We start from the raw sequence: 14,415 nt of genomic DNA, 5'->3' as shown, positions 1-14,415 counted from the left end.
AAGAGTTACGATACTTTCTGTTGAAAAAGTAGCATTTCACCCTAATTAAAAAAGTATTTTTATGCAATAAAGTCAAATTAAACATATTGATAATATTAGTGCGCCATGATGTTCAGGTATGTTTGCTGAATGCAGAACGAAACGCTGTTAGGACACACGTGTCGTACTTCTCAGTAATGTAGGCCTGATGTAACGTTAGCTTGTTGCTCGTGTTTGTTTAGCCTGCTGTGTTTTGGTTGTCAAATGCTTTATTTAAATTAGAATTAAAATGGATATATTTAAAGTGTTGTTAAACATGAATTGATTAATGAATGAATATAAAGTGTATATGCATGGGTTATCTGCTGTAACTATTATCTGGATTAAGTGGTTAGCAGTTTGAACTGGTGTGCAGGGAGTTTGATTTGATAGTAGTTTGATTTTTGTAGTGAATTCAAGGTTTTACCAATAGGATAAGATGGGTAAAGTTTCCCCCGAACATTTACAACCAGCTTGTAACATATTTAGAGATGAATTTAGTGATATCTGTGATCAGTAATAAAACTAAGTATAGCAGGGACAACCTATGCCATCTTGCCTTTATTAGGCTATGTGTGTTATGTGGAAATCAAACTCATGACGTTAGTGTTTGTACCGTGCTATTCAACATGAACCAAAGGAAGTTAAATAAACTTTTTTTTTTTTTCTGTTTCTGCAGTTGCGGCTTCATCTGTGTGTTTGCGGTGCTGATAAACAAAGGTAAGCACCTAAACAAACTACATTTGAAAGATGAATGCCTCTGACTGTTAAAGTACATTTACAATTAAAGCTTCTGTTGTTTCAGTGTTTCTGCAGGACACAGTAGACGTAGAGGCTGTTATTGGTGGCTCTGTTCTCCTGCCGTGTTCTTCCACTCAACATGATCATAAACTTCAAGTTATGAATGTGTTTTGGAGACACAGTGGCAAGATTGTGTGTGATATAACTGAAGGCAGTCATTCACAGGAGAAACAGGATCCAGAGTATAAGAACAGAACTGAAACTTTTCCAGAGGAATATGAGAGAGGAAACTTCTCCATCAAACTCCACAATCTGAATCCCACTGATGCAGGAAAATACATTTGCTTCATCACACACTCATCAGAAAACCCTACTGTACTGCTGATCATCAAAGGTGTGTGAAACGAGTGTATTTGTGCATTAAAGTGTTAGTTCGCCCAAAAATAAAAATTGTCATTAATGAATCACCTTCATGTTGTTTCAAACCCGTAAGACCTTCTTAGACCTTCTAAGGTCTTACGGGTTTGAAACAACATGAGGGTGAGAAATTAATGACAGAAATATCATTTTTGGCCGAACTAATCCTTTAAGTTTTTAACTTAAACCGTTGTTTGCTTTCAAATCTAAATACTTACAGAAAATTATCCCATATTTGATATTCACTAGTGATGTTTGAGTCTGAATGCTGCTGTATATACAGGTGCTGGTCATATAATTAGAATATCATGAAAAAGTTGATTTAATTCAGTAATTCCATTAAAAAAGTGAAACTTGTGTATTCATACACACAGACTGATATTTCAAGTGTTTATTTCTTTTAATTTTGATGATTATAACTGATAACTAATGAAAATCACAAATTCAGTATCTCAGAAAATTAGAATATTACTTCTATTACTTAGACCAATAAAAAAAAAGGATTTTTAGAAATGCTGGCCAACTGAAAAGTATGAGCATGTACAGCACTCAATACTTAGTTGTGGCTCCTTTTGCCTGAATCGCTGCAGTAATGCGGCGTGATGGAGTCGGTCAGTCTGTGGCGCTGCTCAGGTGTTATGAGAGCCCAGGATGCTCTGATAGTGGCCTTCAGCTCTTCTGCATTGTTGGGTCTGGCGTATCACATCTTCCTCTTCACAATACCCCGTAGATTTTCTATAGGGTTAAGGTCAGGCGAGTTTGCTGGCCAATTAAGAACAGGATACCATGGTCCTTAAACCACTGTGTGCAGGTGCCAAGTCCTTTTGGAAAATGAAATCTGCATCTTCATAAAGTTGGTCAGCAGCAGAAGCATGAAGTGCTCTAAAACTTCCTGGTAGACGGATGCGTTGACCTTGGACCTCAGAAAACACAGTTGACCACCACCAGCAGATGACATGGCACCCCAAACCATCACTGACTGTGGAAACTTTACACTGGACTTCAAGCAACATGGATTCTGTGACTCTCCTCTCTTCTATAATTTACTTTCATCAGAGAATGTAACTTTGGACCACTCCGCAGCAGTCCAGTCCTTTTTGTCTTTAGCCCAGGCCAGATGAGACACTTCTGATGCTGTAGCTTGCTTAAGAGTGGCTTGACACAAGGAGTGCGACAGCTGAACCCGATGTCTTGCACACGTCAGTGCGTGGTGGTTCTTGAAGCACTGACTCCAGCTGCAGTCCACTCTTTGTGAATCTCCCACACATTTTTGAATGGGTTTTGTTTCACTCTCCTCTCCAGGGTGCGGTTATCCCTATTGCTTGTACACTTTTTGTTTTTCTACCACATCTTTTCCTTCCCTTCGCCTCTCTATTAATGTGCTTGGACACAGCTCTGTGAACAGCCAGCCTCTTTAGCAATGACCTTTTGTGTCTTGCCCTCCTTGTGCAACGTGTCAATGGTCGTCTTTTGGACAACTGTCAAGTCAGCAGTCTTCCCCATGATTGTGTATCCTACAGAACTAGACTGAGACCATGTAAAGGCCTTTGCAGTGGTTTTGAGTTAATTAGCTGATTAGTTAACAGTGTCTTCAATATTCAACCTTTTCACAATATTCAAATTTTCTGAGATACTGAATTTGGGGTTTTCATTAGTTGTCAGTTATAATCCTCAAAATTAAAAGAAATAAACACTTGAAATATATCAGTCTGTGTGTAATGAATGAACATTATACAAGTTTCACTTTTGAATGGAATTACTGAATTAAATCAATTTTTTTCTATTATATGACCAGCCTCTGTAAATTATAGATGGGTCTGTTATCTTCATCATTGTGAGATAATTATAGATGTAGACTATTCTACTGATTATTCCATTGATTAATCGAGTAATCGTATAAAAATGGTGGTAATAAAAATAGATCCAAGTGAATAACAGCCTTTAAAATGACTTAAAATACAAATACAGGTAACACTTTACAATAAGGTTCATTAGTTAACATTAGTTGAACACCTTAGTTAATAAGAACGAACAATATTTCTACAGCATTTATGAATCTTAGTTCATATTAATTTCAACATTTACTAATACATTATTAAAATTATTCCAGGATTTTTTTTAATCGAGTACTCTACTTTAATCGAGGAATCGCTACAGTCCTAAAGATAATGTTTTCTCTCAAACCTTTTTGCAGAATCAACAGCAGAAAAAGGAATCATATTGACTAAAGGAGAACCAGAAACATCATCGCCTTGGGTCTGGGTTGGCATTGTGTTATTTATATTTATAGTTATAGTTATAGTCATTGTTTACTTTAGAAAAAAAAACTGCCGTAGGGCAGGCAGAGACAACATGCGCTCAGGTGCTCATGAGGATTTAGACATTATAAATCATAGTGAACCAAGAGCTTGTTAATAGCTGATAATAATGATAAAGCAGTTGGTACACAACTCTATAACTGGTGTAACGGCAGAAACTGCATGAGCTTTAGTGCTAAACACAGAGTCAGTGGAGGAGCTGCTGCTTTTATTTTTGCTGCCACAGCTTTAGATAGAAGAAAGTAAGAAATGATCACAAAAGTGTGTAAATGATTTGGCTGAAGAACAGAGAACAGAATAGAAACGGGCAGATTGAGTGAGTGTGTGTTGCTGTATTTCCTGCTGATCACATTAAGCCTATACCAGTTTTATTTTACAGATGTTAGGATGGATTTTGTGGGAAAGCGCATTCTTCCTTTCATTCAACCGTGCGCGTTTGTGTCGAATTTGTGAATATAGGAAAGAAGGTCAGGCTAGCACTATATAAAGTGTAAGTTGTTTAAAGCCACGAAAATGGAAAGCAACAGTATCCATAATGAAACGCAAATTAACATTTGTTTCACTTTTCATAAATGCTTTTTATCGTCGAGATCATTGATGGCAAAGGCTCTACGATCTTCTTAAGCTTACAATGCTTTTGGGAAACACAGACAAGATTCACAAAACAGTGTTTATGTTGGTAACCAATTCAAAACAACAGCAGAATATAAGTTACTAACCTGCTCATAAGACATATTTTCTTAAATATCTGTCTTTCATTATTTATTTATTTTTAGGATTGAGAGAGTTTAATGTTGCTAGTGACATTTGCACTGATATGTGATCAGTAAGTGATGCATATCAAAAACCATCAGATTAATCCGTGCAGAAAAGCGAAGCGACTCGCAACTCTTATATTCACCAGAACTTAATATTCCTCCTCAAGTAGTTTTATTCTGCAACTGTTAAAGGACCAAAAGTTATGTATTCTTCCTTAATGACTATATTTATTTTTTGTTCCCTTTATGATTATCACAAAGTGCTTTTACTAGTTTGTATTAACTGCTATAAATAACTTTGCCTTGTCTTTCTACTTTTTAAGTTATATGTGGTTTTTACAGTTGTCCTAATGCAAAAGACACTGTATTGTACTGTTATATTATTGCCTTATGCTCTGAGTTCGTATTAACAGAATGATATCTTGAAAATTTTACTTTTTGGATAAAGTTAAAAGACAAGTGAGTCTGTCAATATGTTGCTGCCTTAACAATTATGTAAAAACTCAACTTGAAAATAATGTTTTATTTGCTGGAACTGAATCGTTTCAAATGTACTTCAATATCCTCAGGTATAAACAGGAAACAAGGAGCAAAGTTTCATTGTATTTGCATGATCTCATGATGTTCAAGACCCAATAAATTGTGTTGATGAAATAATGCATCTGTCAGAATTGTTTGGATATTTATAATCTTATACTTTTTATTAACAACAAATGTTTTGCGTTTGCATTTATTCATTTGGATGATGCTTTTATCCAAAGTGTGAAAGCAGAAAAAACCCAGCACATCAGTGGTATACGACTTTAATTTAGTTTGCACATTTAGATAAAACTCAGTATCTGAACGCCACTGTCTCCTCATCACAACCCCTTCCTGATGCGTGGTGTGTTTAGGGCCGTGCACTGGGGCTCTTTGAGGGACCTGTGAGGTTTAATGGCCTCTAAGGGCCCAGTGTATCTCAGCACCAGAACATCACAATAAACACATGGGATTGGGCTTTTCTCATGTGTGTGTTTGACAAATATCCTGATGCTCAGAGTTTCCACATCAACACTCCTTACTCAATGTAACATCAGACACTGGCATCAGGTCACAGCTCTGCAAACTATTGAAGAACAATCACACTGAATGCATGTGTGTATTTCAGAAACAGTGTGATGATTAAGGCATCAAAGTATTTTACTGCAAAACACAATACAAAATGCAATAATACATACAATACAAAAGTCAAAAAGAAGAGAAACGCAAACCTGTCTGTCAGGTTTGTGAGTTCCTGTCATGATAAAAGTAAACAGTGAAACATGACAATAATATCAACCCTGAATAACATTTAAACAATAAAGCAAATCATTGTGCCCCTTTTTTGCCTGTTCTGTCTCAATATTTTATCAAACTTTTTATTTTTATTTGTATAAATATGTCTGTCAGTTTTTCTGTAGATCAGAATGAGGATGTAACTGCATAATAAACTAAACCAAGACATGACGGTGTTTTATGGGACACACTGTACCTGCGCACACACTCACACATCTAGTCTGACAACAATCCTGAGTCTCTGAATCATTCCTCCCGTGATCAGAATATACAGTCTCTTATTCTACAGTCTTAATTTTGAGCTCATTTGAAAGGCAAATTCATGAAAAGGTCAGGCTGTATTTCCCTGTTTTCAATTCTCTCTCGTTTCACGAGTTCACCCTTACATCAATTAAACAGAGTAAAGATTATGCGTATTTGGCGTGCTGTCCGGGGGAGGGCGTCACCATCAATACACTGGTGTGTGAGGAGGGAGACCTTGTACTCAATCCTGAGTGAGACAGGAAGTGATTTGGGGATATGGTCGCACTCTCCTCAGGATCCCAGCGCTGTTCTTTATTAAGACTCAATGGCAGCAAGAATCTGGGACGGTTTGCAGCCGAGTGTGAAGCGGCTGGGATGAGAATCAGCACCTCCAAATCCGAGGCCATGGTCCTCAGTCGGAGAAGGGTGGCTTGCTCACTTCAGGTTGGTGGAGAGTTCCTGCCTCAAGTGGAGGAGTTTAAGTATCTTGGGGTCTTGTTCACGAGTGAGGGAAGGATGGAACGGGAGATTGACAGACGGATCGGTGCAGCTTCAGCAGTAATGCGGTCGATGTACCGGTCTGTCGCGGCGAAGCTCTCGATTTACCGGTCAATCTACGTTCCTACTCTCACCTATGGTCATGAGCTTTGGGTCATGACCGAAAGGACAAGATCCCGGATACAGGCGGCCGAAATGAGCTTTCTCCGCAGAGTGGCTGGGCGATCCCATAGAGATAGGGTGAGGAGCTCGGTCACTCGGGAGGAGCTCAGAGTAGAGCCGCTGCTTCTCCACATCGAGAGGGGTCAGCTGAGGTGGCTCGGGCATCTGTTCCGGATGCCTCCTGGACGCCTTCCTGGGAAGGTGTTCCAGGCACGTCCCACCGGGAGGAGACCCCGGGGAAGACCTAGGACACGCTGGAGAGACTATGTCTCCCGGCTGGCCTGGGAACGCCTCGGTGTCCCCCCGGAAGAGCTGGAGGAAGTGTCTAGGGAGAGGGAAGTCTGGGTGTCTCTGCTTAGACTGCTGCCCCCGCGACCCGGCCCCGGATAAGCGGAAGAAGATGGATGGATGGATGGCAGCAAGAATATAAGACATCATTCAGAGAAATGTTGAAGTGAAACAGGAGGAACAGCAAAGACTGCTACTGTTTATGACGTCCAGAATGTCCTTCACTGTTCAAAAAATGTCCTCACTAGTAAAACCTGTTAAACACAAGTCATCCGGATCTCACTAGTTAAAATAGCTTATAAACAGGCCAGATCATATTTCTATTTAAATCTAATGATCATTATTATCACTGTCAAAACATGATATCATTTATCAAAAAGGACATCTTATCCCGTGTGTGTGGGAATCAAACTTTGTCTCTGTCATTATTATAGTGTCATGATCTACTGATCGAGTTACAGGAACTTACACTGTTTCTGCAGTTGCGGCTTCATCTGTGTGTTTGCAGTGCTGATAAACAAAGATAAACATCTGAATAACTCATTTAATAGTCAAATTCAGGCCACATGAAGTAACGTCAGTCTTGTGTTTGGACAGTTTCTGTAGTTTCAGTGTGTCTGCAGGAAACAGAGGCTGATATTGTGGATCTGTTGTCCTGCCGTGTTCTTACACTGAACATGATCATAAACTTCAAGACACTGATGTGCATTAGAGACACAATAATGACAAAATTGTGTATAGTATAATTGAGGATAAATATTTAGTGTCAGGACCCAGAGTACAAGAACAACTGATACTTTCCCTGATGAGTTTCTGAGAGAAATAAAGTCACACGAACTCAACCTGATGCAGGAAATTACACTTGCTTCATTACAAACTCTTATTCTGAACAGGAGACAGTACAGCTGATCATCAATAGTGTGTAAAACTGGTTGATTAATACATGATGGTTTTAATGATTTTAATTTTAAAAGTTTTATCAAATCTAAATACAAATAGTGTTTGACCAACTGATGCTCAGCCTGAATGCTGCTGTATGTAAATGATAGTAAAATTATAGGAAGCAGGAAACAAATCCACTAAAAACCAAGATACGGGAGCAGCTGAGAGTGTAAATATAATGACCTTTAACATTTGCATTGCATCAGCTGTTTTATACAGTGGTTTGTTTCATAATATTTATCTTGAAAAAAAAAGAACTCAAGCTTTCTGTTCTGTCTCAGTGCTAAATTACAATAAGCTTTTTCTGATTATTTTATTTATTTTATCTTAATTGATAGATCTTTCATTGTTGCAAAATACATTGTTTTGTTACATTATATACTTGCCAAATGTATCGCATTGTTTTTATTGTGTAGCACAATAAGAACTTCAAACACTGAATAAGGAACATGTTTTTGCTGTATCTGAAGGAAATTATGTGTTCAGAAGATAAAAACGATAAAAACTGCTACACAGCTCTGAACACTAATACTGGAAGATTATTTTCTTTCTCAAGATTAAAACTGAACATTATTTAGAAAAAAAATATTGATTCTTGACTACACATCAAATATAAAAAAAAACTCAAATCCCATTATAACTTCTTTCATGTCTCACTGTACGTCACTGACCCCAGCTTACTTCTTCTTTGTGTGCTGAATATTGCAGAATTTTGACACATAACTTTTCATGCACAATGATAACTGCTGAATCAGAAGAGGAACAGAGTGAAACAAAGCAAATGCTCATAATGTCCTAGTGGCATGGTGTTGGGCTCTTTACATTAACTGGGGCTCTTTGAGGGCCCGATGAGGCTCTTAATGTATCTCTCAGTATAGAAATCTGTGGAGGAATAGGACTGGACTCTTCTTACTTGTGGCAATGTTTATAACTACAGTATCCTGGAGCCATAGCAACATTCTGCCATACAACACCAAACAATGTCATCAAAGTAAAAGAGAAAAACAAACTGAACGTATCTATGTATTAAGAACCAGACTGATCACTATGAGAACAGGCTTCAATAGCATTGTGTTCACAAAAACACAATACAACAATGCCATACTACACACACACACACACACACCTTACTGGATTAGTACAATCGATGGCAAAATGAATGTTTGGAAAATTAATGTAAACTGATATTTCCTTCTGGCTCACTATAGCAAAATATATAAACAACTGTCTTAAAACTATATTGGTACTAACATGAACAATGTTGGTAGTACTAACAAAAACAGATTGATGTTTAATTGTATCAAGTGCTGTGAGAAAAGGCTATAAATCTCCACCTCCAACATCCTCACACGCAATACAGCCTATACTAGCCTTATGTATACAGATGTGACGTAATGACGCAAAGACATGCTCGAATTTCCCACGGAAATCCACCAGTACCACTGGAATTTCATGAGTTCACATCTACATATAATTATAACGGTAAAGGTTGTGCGTATTTTGGTGTGCTGTGCAGTTGGAATTTCTGCTCGAACCCAAGCAGTGTTTTTTAGGTAAAAAAAGTTGTGTTGTAAAGTTACAGACATTTAAATCTTCAGTTTTCTCAGGTATATTCAGAGGAGTCATTGAGCCTTGTATTTCATTGTATGCAGAACATCTCTTTTTCATCTGAAGTTTTTGGATATTTATTTGGGTGTTTATATTGGATTTTGACGTTTTCTCATAACCAAAAAAATAACAAATAAAAAATCCCATTAGGTATACACTTCCCTAACATGGTTTCTACCAGGAAGAAAAACACACCACAGGGATTCTCTGAAAAGAATGCTTTAATTCCAAATAAATGTTTTCTCATCATATCCAACCTACACTTTGTAGACACTGAATATAAAGTCTATTTAAAGGTTTACTATGAAAAGTGTCAGAGTCGTTCTCCTGGTTTAGATAGTGGAGAACTATCACTATCAGCCTATTGGAGGCAGGAGAGGAAACTGCAGTATATTCTCTACAGAATATGTCGTCTTGCTTTGGTTTGGCCATGTAGACATCGACCTTAACCTTTATTTTGTAGTATTTTTTAATTACGGTATATATGGAAAATTAACAAGTTTCAATGGTCAAAACAAACAAGCATGCAATAATTTCAAATTTCAGTAAAACTTTGTAAAGACATTAAAGCCAAACCTGTAGGTGTGTGTTGAGGCAGTGCACTGGGGCTCTTTTAGGGTCCATGAGGGCTTTAATGGCCTCTAAGAGCCCCAGCCGGATCTCAGCACCAGAACATCATGAACACATTAAACTCTCTCTGTGTGTATATATGACAAACATGATCAGAGTTTTCACATCAACACCACTCCTTACTAGTCAATGAAACATATCAAATAATGGCATCAGGTCAAACCAGAAACACCGATGACAATATCAAAAGCATTTTGTCCTTGTAACACAATACAGAATGCAATTATACAATAAAAGAATGTACAGTATGTCAAAATCAAGAGAAATATTAATGTTATAACAATGCAAAACATATAAAGATGTATAAAGCAAAAAAAAAAGCAATATAAATTAAAAAAGTCTCCATCTAGCCGTCATTGTCTCCTGTCATCCCCATTGTGTCTCTCTTCACCATCCCTCCATTCCTCCATGGCTCCTCCCTCCATCACCGCCGGCTGTGGACATGTCCAGAACATATGACCCAAAGTGACCTCTTCTCTGTCAAATCTAGAACATGTGTCATATTTCACATCTAGTCATATTTCTGGAAATATTCTTGTCAGTTTACTCCTAGAACAGTGTAGCCTATGGATTATCTTAAATTGCAGTAATCCTGCTTGTAAAAAGTGATCAGGTGACTTAACTTTAAAAAATTGAGGAAACCCGTTGCCTTAAAATGATTAATTAAATAAACTGCATGCTTAATCAAAGAAAGTAAGTCATGTGTGTTACGGCGTCCAGTCTCCCTGGGTCCATCATTTCTCACCCACGAGCGCCCTCTCCCGAATTCTAGTGGTTTTGCACCTTTCCCTTACTATGCATCATTTGCGCTCTTGATTAACCTTCACCTGTTCTGAATGATATCTCATTGCCCAGCCTTTATCTGCCTCGTTGACAGAGCGCTCTTTGCCAAGTATTGCCTCTCTATGTGTGCATGTCCGAGTGTTTCTCCTGATTCTCTGTCTACCTGTGCTCCGACCACGCTGAACTACCCTGTCTGTTTGTCTGCAGCCTGCCTATCGACCTCCAGCCCGTCCCGGATTCTGATTCTCTGCTGCCTGCCTAGACCCAAAGCCCGTCCCTGGATACTGTAAGCTCGCTGCCAGCCCACGACCCCCAGCCCGGTCCTACTCTCGTCTCTGCCTGCACATCTTTATTATCAACTACCTGAGTTACCTTTTGCCTGACTTTTCTGTTGAATAAATCTGTTGCATATGGATCTGTCTCTGCCCTCTGAGTCATTACAATGTGGAATTGTTAAGTTCACAGAACTTGATTTTTTTTTTTTTTTCAATTAAGCATTACATTTCTTTACCTAATAATTTTAAGGCAACAGGTTTACAATTTTTTTTCAAGAGATCTGAACACTCTTTAGATGTTGAATGAATTTTCCTACATGCTGACTGCCAGGCTGACTCTGAGAATACACTTCAATATTAAAGTACAGAAACACACACAGGGAATATGTAAAAAAAAAGCTTGTTGATATGGATTGTTGAAGACTTTATCCTGTTCACTGATAAAGTGACAAAAAAAGTTTGCTGCGTTCTCACTGTCATGTGGCTCTGATGTGTATAGCTCATCATAAAAAACATTACCGGTAATGTTTAACTTGTCTGTGGTTATTCCATGTGACTTCTACATTTCTGCTATATAAGTTTCATTTTTTTTTTCTGGTGTGTAAGCAACTTGCTGGCCTTTTTCGCCATACTTGAATTCCTTCTGTTCTGATCTCAGATATAACCTCTCCTCTGCCTCCATGGTTAAGGTCTCTCTGACTGTAATACTCCTCTCTCCTTATATAGGGCAGCGGTGGGGAATCTAGAATGTTCTTGATCTATATCGTTTATCTGTGAGATAATCTGATTGACCCACTCCATTCTTTGTTTCCGTCATGCCCGCACTGTATGAAATTATTTTGTCTTCACCATCTCCCAGAAGTTATGATACCCGTCATACAGTCATACCCGGCACGCGGTTTGTTTCAAGAAAGTAATCTATCAGATTAGATATAATTCAACAAACTTCTAATTTGCCAGTAATCTAGAATCTGTGAATCTCCACACACCCCGTGATGGTATGTTGTTTTGAAAGCAGAGAGTGATCACTACATGACACACACACACACACACACACACACCCTGACAAAGGCATGTAAAGCCGCAACGCGTAGGTGTGCCTGTCACCAATTTTAATGTTTAAGCCATGAATAAAATAAACTATTTTCAACATAATTCGAGTGCCTTGGAGTTCCTATGTTCTTAGAGCTTAATTATCCCAAACAACCAAAAAGCACCGTTTGTTTTTCTTTGTATATAAAGATGAAACATGATGCTCAAAGTTGAGATCTGCTATACAAGTTGCTATAGATACACACTCCACAAAATGAGTAGATGGTGTCTTGAAATGCACGACAGTCAGACCGTTTTATAAAATCCCACAGAAAGTTCCAGTAAGAACAAATGTATGGTGCATTCTGCACACCTAATGCCTGTACATTGTTATATTTTTTGTTTGTTTAGTTCCTCCCCGACAGCAACATAGTGTCGGCTCAGATCCGGCCCCCGTCTGGTTTACACACGGCTCAGATCTTTGTTGGTCCTGAAACAACACTCCAGTCAAACCAGAACCCCACACCTCACACAAACCATAAACTAGCCCTCAAATCAGTGGGCAATTATTGGTTGATAAAGATGGTGTTCAAGCCCCTAACATTAACCCAAGCCTAAACCTAACAGTAGCTAGCACTAAACCTAACCCTAAAATTTGATTGGTTGATAAGGATGTTTTTCCAGGACCAACAAGGATGTTGATTCAGGAAACTTCCTCCTTGTTGAAATCACATTCACCTCTGTGTACATATTCTTCATGATGCAAATGTGCTCCTTGCTATCTTGAATATCAAACATACAATATTTTAGTCATGTTTCCAAGAAGATAAAGATAAATTCAAGGTGACTTCAACTAAGAATCCAAACTGTTTAAGCAGTTATGACTTTTCTGAGAATATATTACTTCAATGGAGTCATTCTTCTTTGTTTGAAGCATAAATATAACAGAAAACAGTGCAGATTATGATCAAAACTAGAAATAATATAGAAATACAGTGAACAGGAAGGAGTCAGTGTTTTTCTCACTGTTGGCGCCCTCTACTGGATAAACACCTGAACCAAATCTTTGAAATACTGTACAGTAAAGCTGTATTTGGATACGTAAGCCATGCTTTAAAATGTCATTGTATAACAACATATTAAACCATCATTCAGTCTATAACTTAAATGCCAGAGGTGGAAAGTAACGAATTAGGTTACCTAGTTTTTTAAATCTGTAATTTTAATTTTACTTAAGTATGTTTTGTTTGAAGTAGGCCTATTGTACTTCGCTATACATTTTAAATCATGTCCGTTACGGAGTAAAAAAATAAAATACAAAAATAAAGATCGCGATCCGGGCGGTAGAACAGACGCCCTAAAATAAAAAAATAAATATATGGATTCCCCTCTCTCCCTCTCTCTCACACACACACACACACACACACACACACACACACACACACACACACACACACACACACACACACACACACACACACACACACACACACACACACACACACACACACACACACACACACACACACACACACAGCGAACCGAACCCCTGGCCATGTGAATACTTGGATATAGAAAAACTAACGCGTTGTTGTCATCAAGCATCCAATTTGCAAAAATTGTGGACACAAAGTGGCTGCAAAATGTACAATATAAATCAAATCGTGACATGATTTGTGAATATTACAGCGCAAAAGACTAGGCTACTATATAGGAAATGTACAATCTGCGTGTCTGAATCGGCGCGAATGAGATGTGCCGTTTGGTCTAGGCTAGGCTACTACTCAAGTAGGCCTACGCGTGACGCTCATGGGGTTTTCAGCATCTCACAGACAATACGAGGACATAAATACATGAACATTTCCGGAGCTGCTCTGAGAACGCCTAATGAGCATTTGAATCATTTTATTTGAAAAAAACTATTGTCTAATACACTCTGAAACAGGACTTAAAGGGCACCTATTATGGAATTTTGAAATGTACCTTTCATGTAGTGTGTAACATAGATCTAAGTGAACAAAAACATCCTGCAAAGTTTGAAATATGAAAGTGCACCGTATATAAAGTTATAGTCTTTTAAAAGTAAGAGTCGACTCTGAGTCATTTTTATGAATCGTTAGAAGACCGAAGCTTTTTCTCTGACTAGATGACGTCAACTTGTGAAGTTATTTGACTTATTGCGCTCCAAGGCCAGAGAAAACATCATGGCGCTGTGTTCTGAACTTTTTTCATCTGCCCAAGGAGGAGCATTTGAAGACTAAGTGGCTACAATTCATATATACAACTATACCACAGAAGTGTAGTCCGAGCCTTGTGCTTTGTTCGCGCCATTTTGAAGACGATTGCTTTACCAACTTAAATGCAATCAAACTTGGATTCGCGAGTCGG

At 38.2% G+C, this 14,415-nt stretch overlaps 2 protein-coding genes across 3 annotated transcripts in view; one reads left to right on the top strand and one right to left on the bottom strand.

The window, feature by feature from the left end:
• Nucleotides 1-4,903, top strand: part of LOC306987817 (CD276 antigen-like) — a 61,135-nt gene extending 56,232 nt beyond the window's left edge. Inside the window, exons 3-5 of the transcript XR_013795248.1 lie at nt 698-738; nt 824-1,153; nt 3,371-4,903. The gene's annotated coding sequence lies outside the window, so the exon portion shown is untranslated. The remainder of the gene's footprint in view (nt 1-697; nt 739-823; nt 1,154-3,370) is intronic.
• A 4,607-nt stretch (nt 4,904-9,510) lies between these two features.
• The window catches only part of LOC306987813 (histone lysine acetyltransferase CREBBP-like), a 34,867-nt gene continuing 29,962 nt past the window's right edge, over nt 9,511-14,415 (bottom strand). Inside the window, exon 9 of one of the 2 annotated variants that reach the window (XM_079592395.1) lies at nt 9,511-10,423. In XM_079592395.1, coding sequence (XP_079448521.1) covers nt 10,418-10,423 — 6 coding nt within the window. In that variant the 3' untranslated portion in view covers nt 9,511-10,417. The remainder of the gene's footprint in view (nt 10,424-14,415) is intronic. The other variant, XM_079592394.1, reaches the window with a different exon arrangement.

The sequence above is a fragment of the Phoxinus phoxinus genome (genome assembly GCF_949152265.1).
Source record: "Phoxinus phoxinus genome assembly, chromosome: 20".
NCBI classification, from domain to species: domain Eukaryota; kingdom Metazoa; phylum Chordata; class Actinopteri; order Cypriniformes; family Leuciscidae; genus Phoxinus; species Phoxinus phoxinus.
This window is presented reverse-complemented; position numbering and strand designations above follow the sequence as displayed.